Here is a 25060-nt window from a genome sequence, read left to right on the forward strand (position 1 = left end):
ATCAAACCACTGAAACACTACACAAATCTTACTCTTTCGTAAGAATGTGATCATGTAAAATATTACCTGAAATAGTCATCACTGACTAGGACATTTTTGCTTTCTTTTAAAAATAAGAATTTTCATTGTAATTTTGACGGAGATATATTTGCTGTCTTTCTGTTCTACTAACTTATGAGAAAAATATATTAAGTCACTCATATAAACTCATCACATTATTATGTAACATACCATCTCTAAGGGCTCAACCTAAAATTCAATCATGCAAATTCCTATTTTGGCTAGCTGAGAGTGTTGGCCATGTTTCTATGTCCCATTTTCCCTATGTGTAAAATAGAAATAGAGTTCTAAGGCAGTCTTTAAAAACCATTTTATTTAAAAAATATTATTCAGTACCATTGCTTTTTTCTGGGTGCATACTTCCATGAATTTTAACAAAGAAACACAATCAGGATACAAAAGAGTTTCATCAGCCCTCAGAACACCCTCATGCTATTCCTATATAGTCACACTCCCTTCCCATCCATTTGGAAATTGCCCACTTTTTTCTTCAAAACTATGGCTTGTCTTATATTGTATGCCATGTAAATGCAGTCTCACAGTTTGTAGCTTTAGGAGAGTGGCTTCTTTTATTGGGCATGATATCTTCTTGGGATTTATCAATACTTCGTTCTTTTTTTATTGCTACATAGTATTCCTTTGTTCTACCATTTGTCCATTTACTCAATTACGGACATTTGGATTGTTTCCAAGTTTTGGCAGTTATGAATACAGCTGCTGTAAACATTCATGTACAGGTTTTTCTGTAAACATAAATTTGCCTTTCTCTAGGGTAAATATCCAGGAGTGGATCAAGGCATATGCAGTTTTTTTCTCAAAATATGAATTTCTAGAATTCGCCAGACAACAGTTGCCTCAGTCAATTATATTTGAAAGGATCCTATAATATGGAATCTATAGTAACAGGGAACTTAGTAAAAGTTTCCATGATGATGTTACCAGAGGCTACTGAAGGAGCAATGAGCTCATTATAAACAATAAAGTTACTGTATTTGTTATGTTCCTCTGGTTAAAATAATTCTATTTGAGCTGAAATGTAGTTGCCATATTTTTTGTCTTCGCAGTCAGAGAACATAATATCCCCTTTGGTAAACTTTAGATAATGTGTCTCATGGTACAGAGCAACATCAGTTAATTAAACGTCACTTAGGACAATGGTGGGCTTAGAGGAAGCATAGTATATACATGTACGTTGGGGAAGCCAACACTTTTTTTTAAAGCCTCTTTTGAGCATAACAAATGTTAATTGGTTTAGATATTTTAGTAGTATTTTACTGAATCCCTCAGAATCTTATTTAGTTACTGACAGAAGAAAAGACTTCAAAAAAAAAAAGATGTAGATTATATCAATGAGAAATAAAACTGACTTATTTTCCTCAAAAAAGGACTATTAGATGTAAGATACAAGGATCAGTCACCTTCTTATTAACCTCTCAAAATGAATCTATTTAAGCCAGACTTGAAAATGTTTTCTCTCTAAAAACTACCATGTGGTCTAACAGTTAATTGTTATTCTTATCAAAGAATGACCCACATTAACATTTACTTAGGGTCATTAGCATATTTATAAAAAAGGGAGAGAAATGAGCATTCTTTTCTCTTCTGGTCTTTGTTATGGAGGAAAGTCATGAGAAAAAAATGAAGTACATATTTACCAATATTTTAGACTAATCTATAAATATCAAAATTCCTATACCCACCATGGTCTTGAACTGGCAGACTAGTGATCAGATTTAAATCACATTTAGTTGCAAGAGGATTTGGGGCCACTGTGCTTTTTTGCATTTCTCAATGCAACTAGTGTTAAACCAGTTAACAAAAACCTCAGGGCTGAGGACAGAGGTCACAAAAATAATCTCTTCATTTAGGTACAGGGAGATTAATGACTGGAGCAAAACACTCTTTGATTATTTCATGAGATTGTTTTTTTCTTTTCTCTTGACACTGTGGTAGGCATTCTAATACTATGAAAAATGAACTACTTAAAAAGAATCAAAATTTGGCACATGCTGAATAGTTTGGTAGATATTAAGCATGCTTTAGGTCTGAAGAAACATGTATTTATATATACAGACAATAAATATTTTAAAACCTCTTTCTCTAAAAACTAATTATTAAAAGGCTTTATAATATCAATGAGAACTTCTGAGCTTCCAAGATTTATTTCATTTTTAAGGAAAATGTTCAATTTTATTTTTAAATCTAACAAAAATAGATTGTGCTGTCAGTTCAAAATCTGACTACTTGCATTAACATTAAGAGTCACTGGCAAGTCTCTTGAGTTAGAAGCAGTGATAGATGTAACAATATTTTTCATTAATTTTAAGGGACAGAGGATATTTTGTAGAGTTTTAATAGTTTGTTGCAAATCATAACATCAAAAATTTTAATATGATGTGGAAATGAAAACACTAGTATTTAGTTCCATGTTCAACTTGGTCTACTGGTGCGAAGAATGGTAGAAATTGAACCAAAATATCCATCTCATCACTGTAATTATAATTTTATAGCAATGATTTATAAGCAAGGGCAGATAAGAACCATACATGAAAACTCCCCAAATGTAAGTTATTCTGAGAAAGTAAAGCATTTAACAGTATTTGATTCATTATTAACACCGTGAGTTGTAGTATAAAGAAGTTTAACAGTTTTCTACAAAATCCTTATTTCCATATATATTTTTATTTTTTATTACTTGGAAAATCTGGTTTACTAGAACATATTTAATTTTGAGATATTTTTGATAGAGAATAGGAAATGACAGCATTGCTATGAAAACATGTTTTTTTCCTATGAATTGTAAGGAAAAATAATGAGTGAAGGTTCTCTGCCTTGAGTAAATTTGAACAGTATTAAATCAGTACACCTGAAACCACCTTTGCAAAAATTATGACGGTAAGAAAATTCTGACACTGGAAAATTATGACAGTGAAAGATATCTGACCTAATCAATTCCATCTAGTCTCCAAGCTACCATTGTCTATTCCTGGGCATAGGCCAAGATAACTATGGGAGGTATGTAGTGTACAGTTTAACTTCAAATCAATGATGACAGCCTTTTTCTGAAACAAACTCACTCCTTGCTTGGCGAGCAGAACATCTTATAAAACTAACAAATTAGTCACAGAAACTATAGGTCAGGTGTTCATGCCACCAGAGGCCACATGATTCCTAACCTTCCCAATTGCTCCCATAGATAACATGACTATTGTAAAACCTAAGATAGGACTTCAAGGTATTTTTCAGACTCTTGATTCTGATGGACCAGCTAGCATCACCCAGACCAATAAACTGGCTCATCTGATCTTGCAGTCCCCATCCAGGAACTGACTAAGGGCAAGAAGACAGTTCTGACTCCCTATAAGTTTATCCCCAACGAATAAGCATCCCCCATTCCATAGCCTTATGCTCACCAAACTACCCTGAAAAAAACCCTAGGTTTTGAATTTTCTGGGAGGCTGTTTTGAGTAAAAACTCCTGTCCTGCTTAGTTGGCTCTGCATTGATTAATCTCTTTCTCTATTGAGATACCACTGTCTTGGTAAATTGGCAATATCTGTGTAATGGGCAAAATAAACCCATTAGGTGATTACAATCCTTCTATACTTGCTACAGTGTTTTCCAGAAAAGACACTGGGTTACACAATGTCTCATTTCACATGCCTTGGATGGATATAGTTATATTGAACACAAAGTACACTGAACCAGATGTTGGGCATAAGTTTCACCTTAAACTAGATATCTCAAAGCATTTAGCTTTCCTATGGCCTCCAAAACTTAATTTTCTTCTTTTTCTCCTATATCCATTTCCTGCTTTTTGAAGGAGATACTGGTATCAAACTTAAGTAGCAAAAAAAAAAAAAAAAATTTGTATTCTCAATTACTTTTGCAGGATAAATAGTAACTGACAATGGTAGTAATGAAGAGTTTAGAAGTCTGAAATAGTCCTTTTAAAAAAATTGTCAACACATGTTGATGGTTTTTGGTTAAAGAGGCAGTAAAATACTCAAAAGAGCATAGATTTAGGAGACATACCTATATTCACATTTTAGTTCTTCCACTTCTATTCACTTCTATGAATCTGGATATGTTATTGATCCTCTCTAAAATGGTTTCCTTACTTGTAAACTGCAGAGAAAATACCAATTTCCCAGAGTTGTGAAGATTCTATAAGGTATCCTATGTAAAGCCTTTAATGTGGAGCCTGCAAGAGACTTGGTACTTTAAAAATGCCAGTTGTTGGCTGGGCATGGTGGCTCACACCTGCAAGTCCAGCACTTTGGGAGGTTGAGGAAGGTGGATCATGAGGTCAAGAGATCGAGACCATCCTGGTGAAGTTGGTGAAACCTTGTCTCTACTAAAAATACAAAAATTAGCTGTGCATGGAGGTGTGTGCCTATAGCCCCAGCTACTCAGGAGGCTGAGGCAGGAAAATCACTTGAACCCAGGAGGCGGAGGTTGCAATGAGCTGAGATGCCACTGCACTCCAGCCTGGAAACAGAGTGAGACTCTGTCTCAAAAAAAAAAAAAAAAAAAAAAAAATGGCCAGTCGTTATTATCATCATTCCCAATTATATTCACTAGGCATTGTTGTATGCAGTTGAAATTTGGAGCAAAATAGCTAGCTAAATTGGCTAATGGTAAAAAGGAGGGAAGGAAAAACTCCAGTTTGCCACTCTTGCCTGACTTATAATGATGAGAGAATACTTCCAGTGGCCTAGAATTCTCACAAACAAAATTTACTGTAACAATCTATCCAGGAACAATGCATGTGTAGTTCATATTAGAAATGAAAGAAGTGGGAAACAGCTTCATGGAGTGGAACAGTCAGCAATTCACAGATTTAACAGTGAAAATATATAATCATGTTAATTAAAAAAAAAAAAAGCCACAAGATAAAAGTAGTTAACCAGGATCTCCAGATTTATTTCTTTATGTAGTAGATACTGTAAATTCCTGTGTTCACTCTTTTTCTAATATTTAGGCTTGCTTATATTTTAACAAAGCAGAAGGAAGAAATAATATTTAAAGCAGGCCATTAGCTATGTGTTTGTGGTTCAATTTTTGTTGGGGTGGGGGAGATGTTTGAAATAAGTCAGACATGAATAACCTGTTTATATTCTCAGATTCCCAAAGTTTTTGAGTACACCTGGAAATAATCCTTACCTGGTAGAATTCTAGCATAATACCCAGAGCAGCACTGATGATCTGGTTGTGCCTCTTGTATTCGGCCACCACAACAAACTCCGGTAGAATTCAGAAAGAACGGGATATACTTTTCTTCACAACAGTGGTGGCCAGGCTTGGGGTTATAGAGCATGCCGTTACAACAAACCTGAAAGTTTGAAATCAGTTTTAAGGAGATATCAGTTTAGTTAAGAATATTATGCCACTATTATCTCATGTAATATAATTATTTTCTTATGAGGCATTGATCTGAGACATTATTACTCATATTTCATGGGTTTAAAAATGTGTTTTCCAGGATCATTCAAATTTTATAAATGTTATTTCATAGAATACATGTTTTTTGAAGTCTTCAGCCATTCTTTGTGCCCTATGATGATACTCTAAATATGAATTGTCTTTTGAATGTCAGTGCTTCTGAGGTAGAAATGTTCAGAATTTTAAATGAACAATTTCCTTCTTATATATATATATGTTTCTTTAAATTATTAATTTTAAAACACGGCATCTGTGGATACTGCCTTTTATTGATCCTTTTTCAAAATAAATTGGATTTTTTTTTATAATTTGTTTGATCACTTATTTATGAACCCAATCTTCAGACAAGGCAATCACAACAGAGTCCAATATTTGCATGTATATGTGTATATATACATATCTCATAAGCCACTACGTTTAAAAAAGGAAATCTATATGGAAATTAATTTTGAAAAGCCCTTTTAACTCTGTTTTCTTTAGGAATTGTGAAAAAAAATTATGTGCTTGAACAATCAAATAATTATTTGCATACTCACTTAAGGTCTGAGAGACTGACACACTGTATATACAACAAATCAAACAATGAACGGTTGCTAAAATGTAGCCTCAGAACTCTTACTTGGAATAAGTTGCACTAAAGCCATTAGTTTAGTACTTCACTCATTTTTCAAAACTTATCTAAAAGTAAAGAAATTAAGCTCTTAAATTCAAAGTCTACCATTGTGGTTCCTCAGGTGGCCTTGCTAAACCAACTGTAATGCATTTCTTTCATTTAGTTATTGGCAATAAGGATTCAAATTTTTTCTAATTGCAAGGATAAATTTGGTGACTGCTCCCTTGGATGTCATATTCTGTGTGAAAAGTAAATTTCAAAATTATGCTCTATTTTAAAAGTTAAGCAAGAAATATTCTCTATGTTTTATTTGGGATTTGTGAATGCTGGTAAAGTAAAACAGCATGCATCTCCCTCTTGTTTTATAATAGTGACCTAAAATCTTGCCATTTGTTTTTGATCTTGAAGCATTTATTAAAGTCCCTGTCACATAGAGTTTGTTTCTGGACACAGGCATGTCCAATATTTATCAATTGGATAAACATTGATAAGTGCTGGATAAAAAGCAAGTTTATCCAGTACTTTTCACCTTCTTTTGAAATTATTCCTCAAAGTGATGGGCCATTAGGACTGGTTCACTTCTAGGTTTTCATTATCAATGCTTTCTCAGGTTCTGTCAGCCAAGTAAAACACATGCCTTTCTTCTAAGCCACTCTGGTTCAGATTATTGATGGTTCCAAAGGGGACTTTTGCAAGCAATTATTTCTCTTGGGGGTTCTCTCCATAAACAGAATACTTCCTAACTGAACTTGGTCTTCAAGTTAGTTATCTCAGACAACATAAATGAAAATTTCAATAACTTGAATTAGTGTGTGGCTAATTTTCAAAAAAGTGACCTCTTCCTTGCTCGATGGTTTCTAATCCAGTGATTCTCAAAAAGTGTTGTTCCTGAACCAGTTCCAGATGCATCACTTGGTCATCCAGTTTGGCTCTGTGCCCCCACCCGAATCTCACGTTAAATTGTAATCCCCATGTATTAGGGAGGGATGGCTCTGTGACCCCACCCAAATCTCATGTTGAATTGTAATCCCCATGTATTAGGGACGGACCTGGTGGGAGGTGATTGGATCATGAGGGCTGTTCCCCATGCTGTTCTCTGTGTCTCTTTTTATTATAAAAATTAAAATGATTTTTAAATATAAAAGTCTTTTTAATATAAAATTTTTATTATGTAATAAAAAATTTATTTTTTTACTTTGATATATCTTAAATTTTTGACTCACCTAAAAATTTTATTATATAAAATTTATTAAATATATTTGTTATATATTATTTTATAATAAAAGATGTGTATTTTTTATTATCTAAAATTTTACAATAAAAAGTAAATATAAATTTAGAATATATGTTTATATATTCTCTCCAATCTTTCATGCCAGGAAATGTATCTTAGTACCTAGCCCCAAACTGAAACTTTCAAATTTTTTCTTAAAATTTAACTGACTTCCTTTATTCTCTTTTACTGCAATACCTGTGTTGCCTCTTTAATTCCAACAATAAAAATAAGACTTTGTTTAAGGCATTATTAAAAAGTATGTCTCTTTTTGTTGTAATAATGTATGACATTTGTATTACAGGAACAACCAAATGTGATGTTTCTTTTCAAGACCGTGAGGTGAGATTTGCACACGCATTTTCTAAAGGCTAACTTTTGCTTCATTATTCTTCAATTTACATTCATTTTCTATAAAAGGTGACCTGTATGATATTTTTTTTGTAGAGTAGATTCGTCTTAATCATCTTTTAAAATTGATTAAAAATTAAACTAACCAGTTCTTTGTCATTCATTGAATTTAGAAATGTTACACTAACCAGTCATTTATTTGGTACAAAACTTCATTAAATTTCTTCAAAAGTTAGAAAAAGCAGTTTCTGAAATCACAGCATAAAGAAAGATAGAAGCAATTTTATAAATAATTTAGCCTAAACATAGGTAACTATTATGCTGTTAATACTTTATTAAATAAATTTTTTTTCTTCACACCATTAACTTTTCTTCACCCTTTCATAGGTATATTTTAATTTAATATGGACATTTTATGAGCATCTACCTTTTGATCTTTTAGAATAAACTTAAATTGAAACATTATCTTTACTAGTTTTATTCTTCTTAGCTTTGATTTTACCGCAAAAGTTATGGGTTTGAAACTTATAAAATCCATATGCAAACCTAAACTACTATGACAATTTTTGGCCAGAATTAGTTTTTATTTTAATGAAACACATTGTTTTCTGCACTGGACAAACTTTAAATCGTTAATTCACATGCCTATACAACTATTCTCTCTTCATCCACTTATTGGATAATGCAAATATCAAACATATTATTTTAAAATAATGCAAATAAAGTAAAAAATTGAGAAGTGAATTCTGTATTTTGCCAATATTTTCCCAAGATTTTTTTTAAATGAAGAATATGTTTAATGGGCAAATTTATTTTAGTATTTTTCTTCTCAAAAATCCCAAATTTAATTTTATACAAATATGTTCATCAGATGTGCATATGTGCATATTTAAATATGTGCATACTTAATGGAATAAAATGATGTCAAACTTAGGCATAATGATAGTTTTAGAGTGTAAGTATCAAAAAATACATAGTAACTGCTGGCTTTATACATTTCTTAAATGATTATTGTTAAACTTGTGTCAGCTATAATAACTTGTAATTTGATCCATATTGCTTCAGTAACTCACTTTCTTAATTACTGTGTTCTTTTGCAGTAAATCTTATAAATTTAGTAGTAGCTTTTGTTATTGAATGTGTGAGAGGCTGTTGTTGACAAATAGGAACATCAGTTCATTATATGAAATTCTACCTTTAAACTAAGGATTTTCTGTGTTGTCAATAAATGTCATTTACAAACTCCTCTGTCTGGCTATATTATTGATCTGATTTCTAAACAGCATCTATAATGAACATTAATCTGCAAATGACTATAATTCTAAAATATTTCTGACAAATCATAAAATGTCCTGTTCATAGTTACTCATCAGCATCAATGTAAACAAACACCCATTTGTAGCTGAAAAGATCTGTTGAAAAGAAAATTTCAAGTCATTTGATCAAATACAAAAGGATGTACCCTATTCTAATAAATTTATATTTCTTGTGAAGGTAATAAAAAATGGGAAGGCTAAAGTGTTCATGAGGGTGATAAGATTTTTGTAAGCATCCTTTCTTCTGCATGGAGTCTTCCTCATAAAGTAGAGGAAGTATTGACTGTGATACACCATGATGTGAGAAGCAAATAATTTCAGTTGGAGTCTTGAGTGAGAAAAACATAGTTCACTGATTAGTTTGAAAATATTTACCTTAGCTTCAGGAGAATAGCAAATGTGTCCACAGATATATTCAGGTTTTTGACACCTCACTGCCTTGCAGAGCTCATCACTGTGGTCCTGCATTAATTTCTGAGTTTTAGGGCATGGATACCAGGTTTTCCATAGGAGATCATACCCAAGAATGATGCCATTTGGCTTCCCTGGAGATTCCCAATCAATCTGAAGAGATCTGCAACAGATAGAATAATCAATACTTCTGAAAAGACACCATTTAACATTGCTGCTATCAGTCTTACTTTTCAATTAATTTTCCAGATTGATCCAAAGATCTCTTTCATCAATAACCTCCTAAAATGTGGCAGCAATAGACAATAATACATATATATAGAATTACATATATTGATATATGAGATCACATATTTTCCAATCAATCAAAACTATGTTAGCGTTTGGAAGAATAACATGTGGCGTTGAGTACAGTGGTTTATCACTTTAAGTTTCAAAGACAAGAAGCAAATACCACTATGGCTAATTAGGAAAATCAGAGCATTTTGTTTGGTAAGCGAAGATAAGACATACATGACTTGGTAAATGAAGTGACAATTAAAATATGTGGCAACTTAATGCCTACTTCTAATTGCTTCTCCCTTGCCGTATCTTAGCTAGGAGTAGTGACACAAGAACACTGTGATAGATTCCTATGGAGGTTCTTAGGAAAGTTTTCTTGAAACAGCTGCCACCTCCTTTTCTCTTTCTTTCTGCTAAACATGATGTCTACAACTTCAGCAATCATCTTTCAGTCATTTGAGTAAGGCCATAAGAATCAAAAGATTCCGCCATTATATTTGGCATTGCTGAACCAGTTCCAACAACGATCCACAGCAGACTCTTGAACAAGATGAAATTGAACTATGAGGATCCACTTACATGTAGATTTTCTTCCATCCTGCTACCTATGAGACAGCAAGGCCAACTATTCCTCTTTCTTCTCCTACTTAGTCTACTCAGTATAAAGATAATGAGAATGAAGACTTTTATGATGATCCACTTCCACTTAATGAATAGTAAATATATTTTATCTTCCTTATGATTTTGTTAATGACATTTTCTTTTCTTTATCTTACTTAGGTAATAATATAGTATAAATATATAAACAAACTATGTTTTAATCAGTGTTTTATGTTATCAGCAAGGCTTCTGGTCAACACTAGACTATTAATAGTTAAATTTTGGGAAAGTTATACGCAGATTTTCAACTGTGTGGAGATCAGCAGTCCTAACCCCATATTGTTCAAGAGTCAACTATATATCTAGAACTATTGACTTAAGTTTCTTTTGTCCGGTGTTTCGGTACTTGCAGCCAAAATAAATGCCCAAATTGAGAAATTTTATGGTTAATAACTTGTTTAAAATCTATTTTGTGGCTGGGCACATGGCTCATGCCTGTAATTCCTGCACTTTGGGAGGCCAAGGTGGGCAGATCAACAAGGTCAGACATTTGAGACCAGCCTGGCCAACATGGTGAAACCCCGTTTCTACTAAAAACACAAAAAAATTAGCTGGGCATGTGGCATGTGCCTGAAATCCCAGCTACTCAGGAGGCTGAGGCAGGAGAATTGTTTGAACCTAGGAGGCGGAGGTTGCAGTGAGCTGCGATAGTGCCACTGCACTCCAACTTGGGCAACAGAGCAAGACTCTGTCTCAAAAAAACAAAAACCAAAAGAACTTTGATTTGTTATATCTTAATTTTCTGACTCACCTAAGTAGATTCAATTTTTTTTTCAATAACTCTTTAAATAGCATGGTCAAACATGGGTTTTTTTGGTCAAAAATATACTAGTCAGAGATTCCCATAAGAAATACGTTTACATTATCATGTTCTTAAAGAAAATGTTTGATTTAAAAAAATTGAGTGATAATTTCATTTTAAACCCAAGCAGAATTTTTTTCTGAGAGGCAGGGTTTGGTATACAATGAAGCTATAACATCTGATCAAAACTTTACTGCATTTTCAAAGATCTTTTAATATTTCATTTGCTGTAGCAAATGAGGTCATAACATAAAGCTGTTCACAGAGGAGACAACCCTGAATAAAATGATTTACCCTCAGGTTAATGTTATAGAACTTAAATTCTGCACTTAGGTTTACTTGCCAGAAAAATACTGCCTAGACCACACTTCTATGCCATCTTTAGTATTTGCTTAATAATCTCTCTAAGAAGAAAGTAAAGTTTTTAATAAAGCCCCAGAGGGTTGAACATGACATATTCTTGCAATGTAGCACAGCAAAGAAAACCTCCTCTTTGTCAAACACATGGTAAAAGTAAAAATCAGAATAATTTTTGTTCTCATTGTTTTCAAAAAAGTGGGTGAAACTCTGACATTCAAGATTAGTTCATTTTTTTATGATTCTAGTATTTCCAGCCATAATAATTAATCACAAATACCTGTAGGGTGCACTTTACATATAAAGCATTAGCATTCCCATATATGCTTTGGAATAAAGCAAGCACATGAGAGCCTTGTCTTTCTATTTCAAAAGTTAAACAATAAAAATCTCACAACTTATGTTGGATGCTTTTTTACTATTGTGTAAAATAACATTTCAAATATACCTTTCATTTTAAGGAAAAATATATCTTTGTAGGCCAAATTACTGGACCCTATCAGAATTCCAAGTGACATCACATATTAGGAATTCAATTAAGCCCAAACATTTACATTAAAAAGCAGCAGTAAAGATAAACCTTGACATTTTAATAGACTGCTAAAAAAAAAGAAAATTATTATTTCAGTTTTGTGGAGGTACAAACATAACAAATTCAGTAATAAGACTCTGTAGATAGGAAATTAATGTCACCTATGAGAGCACAGTTTCCTAGGTGACTTGTATAGTCACAGTTACTATTCTAAAGTCTTTATCCAACCTCCAAAATTAATTCCACATACTGCAGATATCTCTTTTGTATTCACTGCATAATCAACTACAGAAAAGATTACATTTAAGTGACATTCAAGAGTTTGACTTATCCACAGAAGCTCATGAACTAGTAAAGTCTAAAAAATACCATGCAGAGCACCATCCATGCCATTATAACTTCTCTTTCTTGTGCAACGTAACTGCTAAGGGAAACCACCTGTATTTTCAGTGAGAACATGAACAGTTTGCTTTTGAGGATTTAATCAGTAGATGAAGAAAAATGATTAATAAGAGTAGTGGGTTTAACATCTGTACATCTCTCATTAGAGCCAGCTAGAGAGACAATGAAAACTCCTTTGGTTGTTGATCTGAAAATGAAAGGCATTTTTGAGAAATATGCATCATTATTAGCTGGATTAATAGTTTTATTGCTTTGATGTTTAAGAGTAAATTAGAAGGAACATTCTTCAATCCCAGGAATGGATGTTAAATATTGAAGAAAAAGAGATGAAGGCATTTTTGGGCACTCATGAATAAACATAAAGAGATTGCAAATCTTTGAATGAAGTTTTTTGGTAGACTTGTTCGTGAAATGATCATTAGAGTCTTTTTTTAGATTTAAAGCACTAGGGACTGAACTTTAAGATACCTAAATACAACTTCTGATATAAGAAGTTGTACACACATTTTTTTTCTCTCTCAAATCTTTGGGTTACATATTCTCATATTTTCTTGTTCCTTCTCATTCACACACAAACACACACATACATACCACATACACACAACATTGTGGATGATACATTGCAAAGTCTGTAGGCTGAATTATGTTCCTCTGAAAGTAACAGGATTTACCAGCAGTCAGTTAAATTACAGGTGGATTACAATCTTGGGGAAGCCTGGAGTTTAAAAAAATATTTTTTAATCAATACATAATAGATGCACATATTTTAGGCTACATGTAGGAATTTAATACATTCATATAATTTGTAAAGAGCAAATCAATGTATTTGGTATATCCATCACCTTAAATATTTTTTTCTTCATGCTAACAACATTTAAATTATTCCCTTCTAGCTACTGTGAAACATTTAAAAGATAGTGTAAACTACAAATCACCTTACTGATCTATCAAATACTACGTCTTATCTCTTCATTGAAACTGTAAATTTACATCCATTAATCAATCTATTCTTCATCCCCATCTCCCCATGACCCTTTCAGGCCTCTGGTCATCACCAGTCTACTCTCTACCTTCATGAGGTTCACTTTTTAATCTCCCACATATGAAAGAGAACATGTAATTGTTTGTTTTTCTATGCCTGATTTATTTCACTTAACATAATGACCTCCAGTTCCATCCATATTGCTGTAAATAATAGGAGTTCAGTCTTTTCTTTAAATGGCTGAATAAGAGTCTATTGTGTATATGTACCACATTTTCTTTATCCATTCATCCACTGATAGGCACTTAGTTAGGTTGATTCCATATTTTGGCTATTGTGAATAGCACTGCAAGAAACCTGGGAGTACCAGTGTCTTTTGAATATACTGTTTTCCTTTCTATTGGATATACATCCACTAGAGAATTGCTGCATTATACAGTAGTTTTAGTTTCATGAGGAACCTCCATACAGTATTATATAGTGGCTGTACAAATTTACATTCCCACCAACAGAGTAAATAGAGTTCCCCTTTCTCCACATCTTCACCAGTGCATCCATTATTTACTGCTTGTTTATTTTATCAAAGCTGTTTTATCTGGGTGAGATAAGGTTTCATTATGGTTTTGAATTGATATTCTCTGATGATCAGTGATGTTAAACATTATATACCTGTCGGCCATTTGTATGTCTTCTGAATAGGCAATAGGCAATAGAAATGCCTATTCAGATTTTTTGCCCATTTTTAATCAGAAGTTTTGTTTTTTTGCTATTGAGTTTTTAAAGCTATTTATACATTCTAGTTATGAATTCACTGTCAGATAGATACTTTGCAAGTATTTTCTCCCATTCTATGGTGTGTCTATTCACTTTGCTGATTGTTTCCTTTGTTGTGCAGAAGCTTTTTAGCTTGATGTAATCCCATTTTTCTGATTTTACTTCTCTTGCCAGTGTTTTTGAGATCTTACACAAATGCCTTTGTCTAGACCATGTCTGGGAGCATCTGCCCAATGTTTTCTTCTATTAGTTTTACAGTTTCAGGTCTTAGACTTAAGTCTTTAATTCATTTTGATTCTTGAATGTGGTAATGATAGGAGTCTAGTTTCATTCTTCTGCATATGAATATATAGTTTTCTCAGCACCATTTATTAAAAAGACTATCCTTTCCTTATGGCAAATTCTTGGTGCCTTTGTTGAAAATGGGTTGTCTGTAAATACATGGAGTTATACGTGGACTCTCTATTCTATTCCATTGGTTTATGTGTCTGTTTTCATGCCAATACCATGCTGATTTGTTTTTTTTAGGTTTGTGCTATATTTTGAAGTCAGGTAGTGTAATGCCTCCAGTTTTGTCCTTTTTACTCACATTGCTTCACCTATTCTGGGTCTTTGTGATTCCATATAAATTTTATAATTTTTTTCTATTTCTGTTAAGAATGTCATTGGTCTTTTGATAGGTATTACATTGAATCTATAAATTACTTTGGGTAAAATTCTCATTTTTAACAATATTAATTCTTCCAATCCAAGAGCATAGAATATCTTTCCATTTATTTGTGTCCTATTCAATTTCTTTCAGCAGTATTTTATAGTTTTACTTGTATAGATATTTTACTTCTTTAAATTGATTCCTAGGTATTTTATATTCTTTGTAGCTTTTGTATTGGGACTGTTTTCCTGATTTCTTTTCAGATTGTTTGCTGTTGGTGTATATAACTGCTATTGATTTTTGTATGTTGATTTTGTATTCTGCAACTTTACTAAATTTGTTCATCAGTTCTAACAGGTTTTTTGGTGGAGTCTTTAGGCTTTCTAATTATAAGAGCATGTCATCTGTGAACAAGGCTAATTTGACTTATCCTTTTCCAATTTTGATGCCCTTTATTTCTTCTCTTGACTAATTGCTCTCACCAGGGTTTCCAGTACAGTGTTGAATAAAAGTAAAAGCGGGCATCCTTGTCTTGTTCCAGTTCTTAGAGGAAAGGCTTTCAATTTTTCCCAGTTCAGTACAATATTAGCCATTTGTTTGTCATATATGGCTTTTCTTATTTTGAAGTATGCTCCTTCTGTATGCAGTTTCTTGAGGGTTTTTATAATAACACCATGTTGAATTTTATCAAATGCATTTCCAGCATCTATTGAAATAATTATATGGTTTTTGCACTTGGTTCTGTTCATGTGATGTATTACTTTTATTGATTTGCATATTTTGAACCATCCTTACATAACTGGAATGAATCCCACTTGATCATGATAAATATTTTTTTAATGTGCTGTTGAATTCCATTTACTAGTATTATGTTGAGGATTTCTGCATCTATGCTCATCATGAAATCAGACTGTAGTTTTGTTGTTGTTGTGGTCTCCTTGTTTGGTCTTGATATCAGGACAATACTGGCCACACAGAATGGGTTTCAAAGTATTCCCTCTTCCTCATTTAAGAGTTTGAATAAAATGAATATTATTTCCTCTTTAAATATTTGGTAGAATTCAGGAGTGAAGTAATCATATTCTGGGCTTTTCTTTGATGGGAGAATTTTTATTATGACTTTAATCTCATTATTCATTACTGGTTCATTGAGTTTCTCTATTTTCTCATGGTTTAATTTTCATGCATGGTATTTGTCTAGAAATTAATTTATTCATATATATGTATATCATATGTTGTGTGTATGTGTGTAGTTGTTTATAATAGTCTCTAATGATTTCTTGTATTTCTGAAATCTAAGCTGTTATATATCCTTTTCTGCTTCCGATTTTTTTTTGGGGGCCTTTTTTTAATATTTAATCTAGCTAAAGGTTTGTTCATTTTTTTATCTTTTCAAAAAACCAACTTTTCATTTCATCAATTTTCTGTATTTTAGTCTCAATTTCATTTTACTCAATTTTATTTCCTTCTACTAATTTTGGGTTTAGTTTGCTCTTGCTTTTCTAATTCCTTGAGGTTCATTAGGATGTTTATTTGAAGTCTTTCTACTTTTTTGATGTAGGTGTTTATTGATATGAATTCCCTGTTTTGTAGTGCTTTTGCTTTATTCCATAGATTTTGGCATGTTGTATTGCTATTTTCATTTGTTTTAAGAAATACTAAAGTTTTCTTTATTTCTTCATTGACTTATTGGTTATTCAGGAGTATGTTGTTTAATTTCCCTGAGTCTGTGTATTCTCCAAAGTTCCTCTCTTATTATTGATTCCTAGTTTTATTCCATTGTGGTAAAAAAGACACTTGATATACTTTCTACTTTTCTGAACTTGTTGAGATTTGTTTTGTGGCATAAGACATGATCTGTTTTGGAGAATATTCCATGTGCTGATGTGAAAATGTGTATTCTGCAGCAGTTGGGTGAAATGCTCTGTAAGAGTCTCTTAGACCTATTTGTCCTAGTGTGTAGTTTAACTCTGATGTTTCTTTGTTGATTTTTTGTCTGGATGCATTGTACATTACTGAAAGCGAGGTGCTGAATTTCCTATTTTTGTATTGCAGTCTATCTTTCCTTTAGATAAATTTTTGCATCTGGAAGCTCTGATGTTGGGTGCATAGATATTTATAACTTTTATATTCTCTTGTTGAATTGATCCTTTTATCATTATATAGTGACCTTCTTTGCCTCTTCTGTGACTTGTAGTTTTATCAATTATTTAAAATTATACTTTAAGTTTTGGGGTATATGTGCAGAACGTGCAGGTTTGTTACATAGGTATACATGTGCCATGGTGGTTTGCTGCATCCATCACACCATCATCTACATTAGGTATTTCTCCTAATACTATCCCTCCCCTAGGCCCCCATCCCTTGACAGGCCCTGGTGTATGATGATCCCCTTCCTGTGTTTATGTGTTCTCATTGCTCAACACCCACTTAGGAGTGAGAACATGCAGTGTTTGGTTTTCTGTTCTTGTATCAGTTTGCTGAGAATGATGGTTTCCAGCTTTATCCATGACCTTGCAAAGGACATGAACTCATCTTTTTTTATGGCTGCATAGTATTCCATGGTGTATATGTGCCACATTTTCTTTATCCAATCTATCATTGATGGGCATTTGTGTTGGTTTCAAGTCTTTGCTATTGTGAACAGTGCCGAAATAAACATACATGTGCATGTGTCTTTATAATAGAATGATTTATAATCCTTTGGGTACATACCCAATAATGGGATTGCTGGGTTAGTTTTTCTATTTCTAGATCCTTGAGGAATTGCCACACTGTGTTCCATAAAGGTTGAATTAATTTACACTTCCACCAACAGTGTAAAAGCATTCCTATTTCTCCACATCCTCTCCAGCATCTGTTGTCTCCTGATTTTTTTAATGATCGCCATTCTAACTGGTGAGATGGTATCTCAATGTGGTTTTGATTTGCATTTCTCTAATGACCAGTGATGATGATTTTTTCATGTTTGTTGGCTAAATAAATGTTTTCTTTTGAAAAACGTCTGTTCATATCCTTCGTCCACTTTTTGATTTTATTTTTGTAGGTATAGCTACTTCTGCTCTATTTTTGTTTTTGTTTTGTTTCCACTTGCATGGAATACCTTTTTTCACCTCTTCACTTTGAGTCTTTGTGTTTCTTTATAGGTGAAGTGGATTTTTCAATACATAGTTGGGTCTTATTTCTTCATTCATTCAGGTACTCTATGCCTATTAATTGGAGAATTGGGTCTATTCATATTTAGTGCTTTTAGTTTTCTAGTTGTTTTGTAATTTCTCTCTTCCTTTCTTACTATCTTCCTTGTGGTTAAGTAGTTTTCTGGAAACATGTTTTAATTGGTTGCTTTTTATTTTAGTGATCTTTTATAAGGCTTACAAAAAGCATCTCATAGATATAAAAAGTTATTTTAAAGAAAAGACAACTTATCTTAGATCACAAATTATAGAATAGAAACAAAAAAATAAAAAAAAACCTATAGAACTGTATTAGCCCACATTTTGACTTTATGCTGTATCAATTTGTATAGTTTTATATTATCTATCTCTTAACAGGTAGCTGTACCTCCTATTGTTTTTGATAGATTTATCTTTTGGGCTTCATACTGAAGTGATGAGTGGATTATATGCCACAATTATAGTATTAGAGTATTTTGGGTTTGTCTGTGTACTTAATTTATCAGTGGGTTTACTTTCAAATGTTTTCATTCTGTGCATTAGTTTTTTATTTCTTGCAGTTTGAAAACTCCTTTTAATATTTCTTATAAGATGGGTTTCGTAGTGATAAATTATCTCAGCTTTTACTTGTCTGGGAAGGACTTCATTTCCTTTCATATTTGAAGGATAGCTTTACTGCATATAGTATTTTTATATGGCAATTTTTTTACTACAGCATTTTGAAAATGTCATCCCACTTCCTCCTAGCTTGTATGGTTTCTGTTGAGAAGTCTGTTATCAAACAAATTAGAGCTTTTAAATATGTTATTTGCTTCTTTTCTCTTGCTGCTTTTAGGATACTCTCTTTGCCATTGGCCTTTGAGAATTTGATTATTATATGCCTTGGAAAAATCTTATTTCAATCAAATCTGTTTGGTCTTCTCTGACCTTTCTATACCTGAATATTTACCTATTTCTTACATTTTAGGAAGTTTTCTGTTAATCTTTCTTTCAATAAGCTTTCTGCCCCTTGCTGTTGCTCGACTTCCTCTTGAACACCAGTAATTCCTACATTTGGTCTTTTCAGGTAGTTTTCTATGTATCTTGTAGGTGATCTTCTTTCCTTTTCATTCTTTTATCCCCTCCTCTGTGTATTTTCAAATAGCCTGTCTCAAGTTTGTTGAAACGCTCCTCTCATCTACTTTGCTATTGAGAGCCTCTGATGAATTTTTCACTTCAGCAAATGTATTTCTCAGATCCAAAATTTCTTTTTAATGTTTGAACCATTTCAATTTCTTTGATTAATTTTTTTGAGAAATGTCTGAATTTATTTTCTGTACTATCTTGGTGATCGCTGAGTTTCCTTCAAACTACTATTTTGAATTCTTGGTCATAGAGTTCACCTATCACCATCTTGTTAGGATCAGTAACTGTTTCCTTGCTTTGTCAGCTTGAGGAGATCCTGCTTCCCTGTTTAGAGAAGCAAGCTATATGTCTGCAAAAACACCACCATCCTGCATATTATCAAGGATATATATCTCTGAATTATTTTTAATTTTCTGAGTTTATTAAACTTCAACTTTAGTACATTTTCTTTTGGAGTATCCTCTCTTATATGATTCTTCTCCATTTCTTATGGATGTATATATATGTCTTTGCACTGAAGGATTAGTTATTTAATGCAGTCTTTTATGTCTGGCTTGCTTTGTTTGCATAGAGATTCTTTGTAATTTACCTGTTCTTTTTTTTTTTTTTTTTTTTTGAGACAGAGTCTCACTCCGTCACCAGGTGCCAGGCTGGAGTGCAGTGGCGTGACCTCAGCTTACTGAACCTCCGCCTTCCGGGTTCAAGCAATTCTCCTGCCTCAGCCTCCCTAGTAGCTGGGACTACAGGCACGTGCCACCACACCCAGCTACTTTTTTTGTATTTTTAGTAGAGACGGGGTTTCACCATGTTGGCCAGGATGGTCTCAATCTCTTGACCTCGTGATCTGCCCGCCTCGGCCTCCTAAAGTGTTGGGATTACAGGCGTGAGCCACTGCGCCCGGCCCTATCTGTTCATTTAAAAAAAAAAATTTACTGGGTCATTGCCTCCTTTTCAGCACTAGATGGTGCCTCAGGCCCAGGTTTGCTTTGGCTTTAGTAAACTATCAGAATACCGCCTTTCCTAAATAGGGGAAGGAGGCTGGCTGAGGATTCATGCCCAGGAAACCTATGGAGCAAACCTACTACACTGTGGTGCCACTGAACAGCCACTCTGATTTGGCATCTCCTTTTACTAAGTTACAGAGCAGAATGTCCAGGGCTGGTGATGGTAGTCCCATTACTCCATGTTGTCTCTGTCCTCACAGAGATATATCCCTTCAGGCACTCCTGATGTTTCCTGTGGGTTGAGGCAGATAAAGGTCTCCTGTCAGGTAACCCAAGATGATGGGGAAACTGATTGTCCACTTCAATCACACTTTTTCAGTATAGAAATCAAGGGTCAGGGAATTATTTTTCCACAATCTTGGTGCTGAATATACTTGAAGGATGGGCATTGTGGATGGGCATTGTGGATACTGAATGTCCAATTTTCTTTTTTTTTGAGAAGGAGTTTCACTCTTGTCACCCAGGCTGGAGTGCAATGGCGCAATCTCGGCTCACCGCAACCTCCGCCTCCTGGGTTCAGGCAATTCTCCTGCCTCAGCCTCCTGAGTAGCTGGGATTACAGGCACGCACCACCATGCCCAGCTAAGTTTTTGTATTTTTAGTAGAGATGGGGTTTCACCATGTAGACCAGGATGGTCTCGATCTCTTGACCTCGTGATCCACCCGCCTTGGCCTCCCAAAGTGCTGGGATTTCAGGCGTGAGCCACTGCGCCTGGCGGATGTCCAATTTTCTTACAGTCTGCTCAGAAATTTTTTACTTCTTTGTGGCTGTGCCTTATCCTTATATATAAGTTCTGGGATATTACTGTGATAATCTCGATTCTATATATTTGTTTCTAAATTCTGTGGAGAGGAGTGAAGCCCTCTTGCTTGTACGTCATCATTCTGGAACTAGAAGTTCTTTACACATATTTTGCTACATGAATTTATCAAGTGTTCAGATGTTCTAGTTGGAGTTATTTCTTTTTAATTATGTCATATGGTCAGCATAATTACTTTTCTACTTCTGTGACTCCTACATACTATTGTGGCCACCCCACAGTTGTCAGTACTTTCTTCTTTGTTTATTTTTAGAGATGGGATATTGCTGTGTTGCTCAGGCTGGACTCAAACTCCTGGGCTCAACACTCCTCCTCACTCAGCCTCCTAAGTAGTTAGGATTACAGGTGCATTCCACCCTGCCTAGATCTTATCACTTCAATTTTCCCTTTTAGAATCACAAAATACCACTGAAGCTACAAAAAAGTGTAGGGAAAATAATTTACTAACTCCTACCTTTATACAGGTAAATATCAAAATGATACAAGTCAGACCAACGTTTTATGACGAGTCAGAGTTCATTCCTATTCTTTAACATTTCATTCTAATATTTTATCCCTAATTTTTTCAAAATATTTTTGTTTGGACAGAGAAAATAAATCTTCATACACTCTAAGATATTAACCTAAATTGTTACAGATTAAATAGCTCTAGATTCTCTGATTATGTTTACATAGAACGTTTTTTTTCTATTCAATTTGGTCATTTTTGTCAATTATTTATGTAACACTCAAGTTCTTCAATATTATTCCAGATCATGATTATAAAAAATGACCAGAACACTTTTAAGAAAGACTAAATAAATGTAATATGACAAAATTTAATTCTTTGCTTTCAAGTCAAATCATCGAATAATTATCCTACTGAGACATTTATTATAAGTTGTAGTAGGTAAAAGAATCAAAATGTGAAACCAGGTTCTTTTAATAAAAAGGGACACACATTTCCCACCTTTTGTCCCTGGAGGAAAATATGGTGAGAAGATCTTGGGATAGCTCGACATAGAACTCCTAAGTCTGACAGTCTATATGAGCATAGAAAATAAAGCTTACTTTTCAGTTAGAGAATTCTGTTGGCCAGAGATTGGTCAGAGCAGTTCTAGAATACCACAGTATTAATCTTTAGCATGGCACAGATGGATGAGTCTCTCAAGGGCCAAGTAGATGCCTTGCAAGATGGCTAGGCTTGAGCTACCTTGAAGGTACATTGCCCAGGACAGTAGCCTTCTGGCATGAGGAGACTCCAGCAGGAAGATTCTTTGGAATGTTCTGCTCTTTTGGCACCACAACAGTTCAGCTGTAGAGGGCAACACTTGTATGAGGAAATTTGGCTATTCAAAGATTCTCATGGGGACCTCTCAAGAAAAACACACAATTGCCCAAAAAAGCATCACTTATCAATAGCGAGCTGTGATTATCAACAAGTGGTGACAGTGGAATAATAACACTGAGAGGAGACATATTTGTATAAAATGGAATGGAAAAGAGAGTAAGGAGGAGAAAAAGAGCAAGCTGCAATTAGGACTGAGCTTTAGAAATGATAGAAGCTTTGAACTAGATGTGAGATTAATATTTTGATGGTAATGGAATGGATTTTTTAATACTTGATCATGAGTCTTAATTATCAAAGTGAGACTCATAACTAAAAATAATTGGAAAGCCATAAGATTTTCCTGAGGGGTATTCGAGAATTGAGGGAAGGATAGCCAAAGGAGTGTGTTTAAGGCAATAAGTAACATAAAATGTAAAGGGTACTTTTTTTCTCTTTGTATCTAATTGGATTAAGACAGCCCCATAAAATGATTATACAAACTTAAATGATGAAAACATGAACTGGGTGGTAGTGGTGGAAATGGAGAAGAGCAACACATAGGAGAAGATGCTCCAAAAGAAAATGTACTAAAATTGATGTTTAATAAATTCAGGGGATTAAAAATACTTCCAAGATATATGTCCTTGATTATATACAAGATGGTGGTGCTTTTGCAGAAGTGAGTGTTGGAAAAGACGATGAGTTAGATAATAATTAACTTTTGAAGCTGAAGGTTATGAAAGTGATGGGTGAATATCACAATGTAAAATCAATAGGCAAGTGGATCTATGGGATTAGAGTTTAGGAAGAAAACAAGGCCAGAGATCTTTCAGACATCAGTACGGCCTAGAACTGCAAGAATGTTTGATCTGAACAAGATAGGGAGTCTTTTTGCTGAGGACACCGAGAATTCATAAGTGGGTTTTTAATGGAACCAATAAAAACAAAACAAAACAATGAATGTTCAGAGAATGAGGGACAAAGTGGCAGTTAAGGGTTAAAGGGAATTAAGAGAAAGAACTAGATTTTGCTGAAGAGCGCTCAGAGGCTACTTCAGTGGCTGAGCTGCTTCTGTGGGAGCTACAGGAGGTGAAGTTAGGAGGAGTTTTGGAAGAAGAGGGAAGTAAGGAAATGAAAATAGTGATAGCAGAGTCTCAAGAATAAGCCCAGTATTCTCTTTTCTATCTATTCTATTTACATTCTATATATTCCGACTATATTCTATTAAGGTAAATAGAATGTGATAATCAGATCTTATGGCCATGAAATGAGTAATATTTCCTAAAAACCATGGTGATCATAAGGCTATGATCCAAATTGTCTCTTTCAGGAGTTCTACCCATATACTTTCAAGATTTAAACAGACAATTTAGTCCATATTAAAAATAGTCTACAATTGCCCATATTGATAAGAGAGTTTAGAATATGGGTGGAAAAAAAGTGAGTAGACATTCTATATCCTTCAGCCTGATACTCTCCCTGTTAAAGCAAACAAACAGAATTATAGTTTACTTTTTCTTCTAATGTTAAATAATTAAATTTAAAATATTACTTTTTTCTTTTAATTTTACAGAACTGTAAAATCATTACTTCAATTAAAGCTATCATTCACTGAGGAAAGTTAGGAAGAAAAAAATCAAGGATAGAAGAGATTCCCTGATATCTAATGTCATAGCATAGAAAGTATATCATAGCAGGCCTCACAAAATTTGGTGAGGAAAAAAGGAGAATTCTTTTTCTCCACAAGCTTTGAGCTCTTGAACCATACTCAACCCCATGTTAAATAATTTAAAAATATAGGGGGATGCTGGGTGCTGTGTGGCTCATATCTGTAATACCAGCAATTTGGGAGGCCAAGGCAGGAGGATGACTTGAGCCAGGAGTTCAAAAGACCAGCCTGGGAAACACAGTGTGACCCCACCTCTACAAAATAATTTTTAAAATATATTAGCTGGGTATTGTGGCATGTGCCTATAGTCCCAGCTACTCAGGAGGCTGAGGTAGGAGGATTGCCTGATCCTGGAAGTTCAAGGCTGTAGTGAGCTGCACTCCAGCTTGGGTAACAGAATGAGATCCTGTCTCAACAACAACAACAACAACAACAACAACAACAAAAATATATATATACACACACACACACAGGGAGATTTATTAATGACGATAGTGGTTTATTATTCATTTAGAGACATCTAACCTATGCTGCTATCAGAAAGATTTCTGGAAAGTTGCTGTGTAAAAATAGTGATCTTATTCAGTATCTAGAAGCAAATCTGAAAACAATTATTTGTGAGTGCTACAAAGGCCTTATACCTCACACTCCTCATCAATAACACATCCCCAAACTGATTTGGATGTGAAAAAAACTGCCATGGTTCCAGTTAAAGACAATGAAAGAAATTATCTGTGTTCTCTCTCCACTTTCCCTTGAGCCTCATGCCTGGAAATCATGCATTTTGGAATATTAGCAGCAGTGTAATAAAACATCTTTCTTGTTTGTGTTATTTTCTTAGTTTATCCATCTATGGGAATAAATAAACTTCCTAGTCAGCCCAGTACCCAGTCAAGCTGTCATCTGTAGTGTTTGTCATATTTCAGTCAAAGCCAGAGCCAGCCAGTTATCTTCATCCAGCTCAGTCTCTACATTCTCCAGGACCAGAATTAATGAATTAGCTATTGATTAAATTCCACTCTAGCAAATCCACCAAGACAAATAAATG

The 25060-nt window shown here is 33.9% G+C and overlaps 1 protein-coding gene across 1 annotated transcript in view; it reads right to left on the reverse strand.

The window, feature by feature from the left end:
• Positions 1–25060, reverse strand: part of USH2A (usherin) — a 775604-nt gene that overhangs the window by 181575 nt on the left and 568969 nt on the right. The window contains exons 48-49 of the mRNA XM_064383503.1: positions 9433–9631; positions 5226–5394 (exon numbers count right to left, since the gene is read on the reverse strand). Of these exons, the coding sequence (XP_064239573.1) occupies positions 5226–5394; positions 9433–9631 (368 nt within the window). The remainder of the gene's footprint in view (positions 1–5225; positions 5395–9432; positions 9632–25060) is intronic.

The sequence above is a fragment of the Aotus nancymaae genome, unplaced genomic scaffold, assembly GCF_030222135.1.
Source record: "Aotus nancymaae isolate 86718 unplaced genomic scaffold, 86718_ANA_hifiasm-v0.15.2.pri h1tg000032l_0, whole genome shotgun sequence".
Classification (NCBI taxonomy): domain Eukaryota; kingdom Metazoa; phylum Chordata; class Mammalia; order Primates; family Aotidae; genus Aotus; species Aotus nancymaae.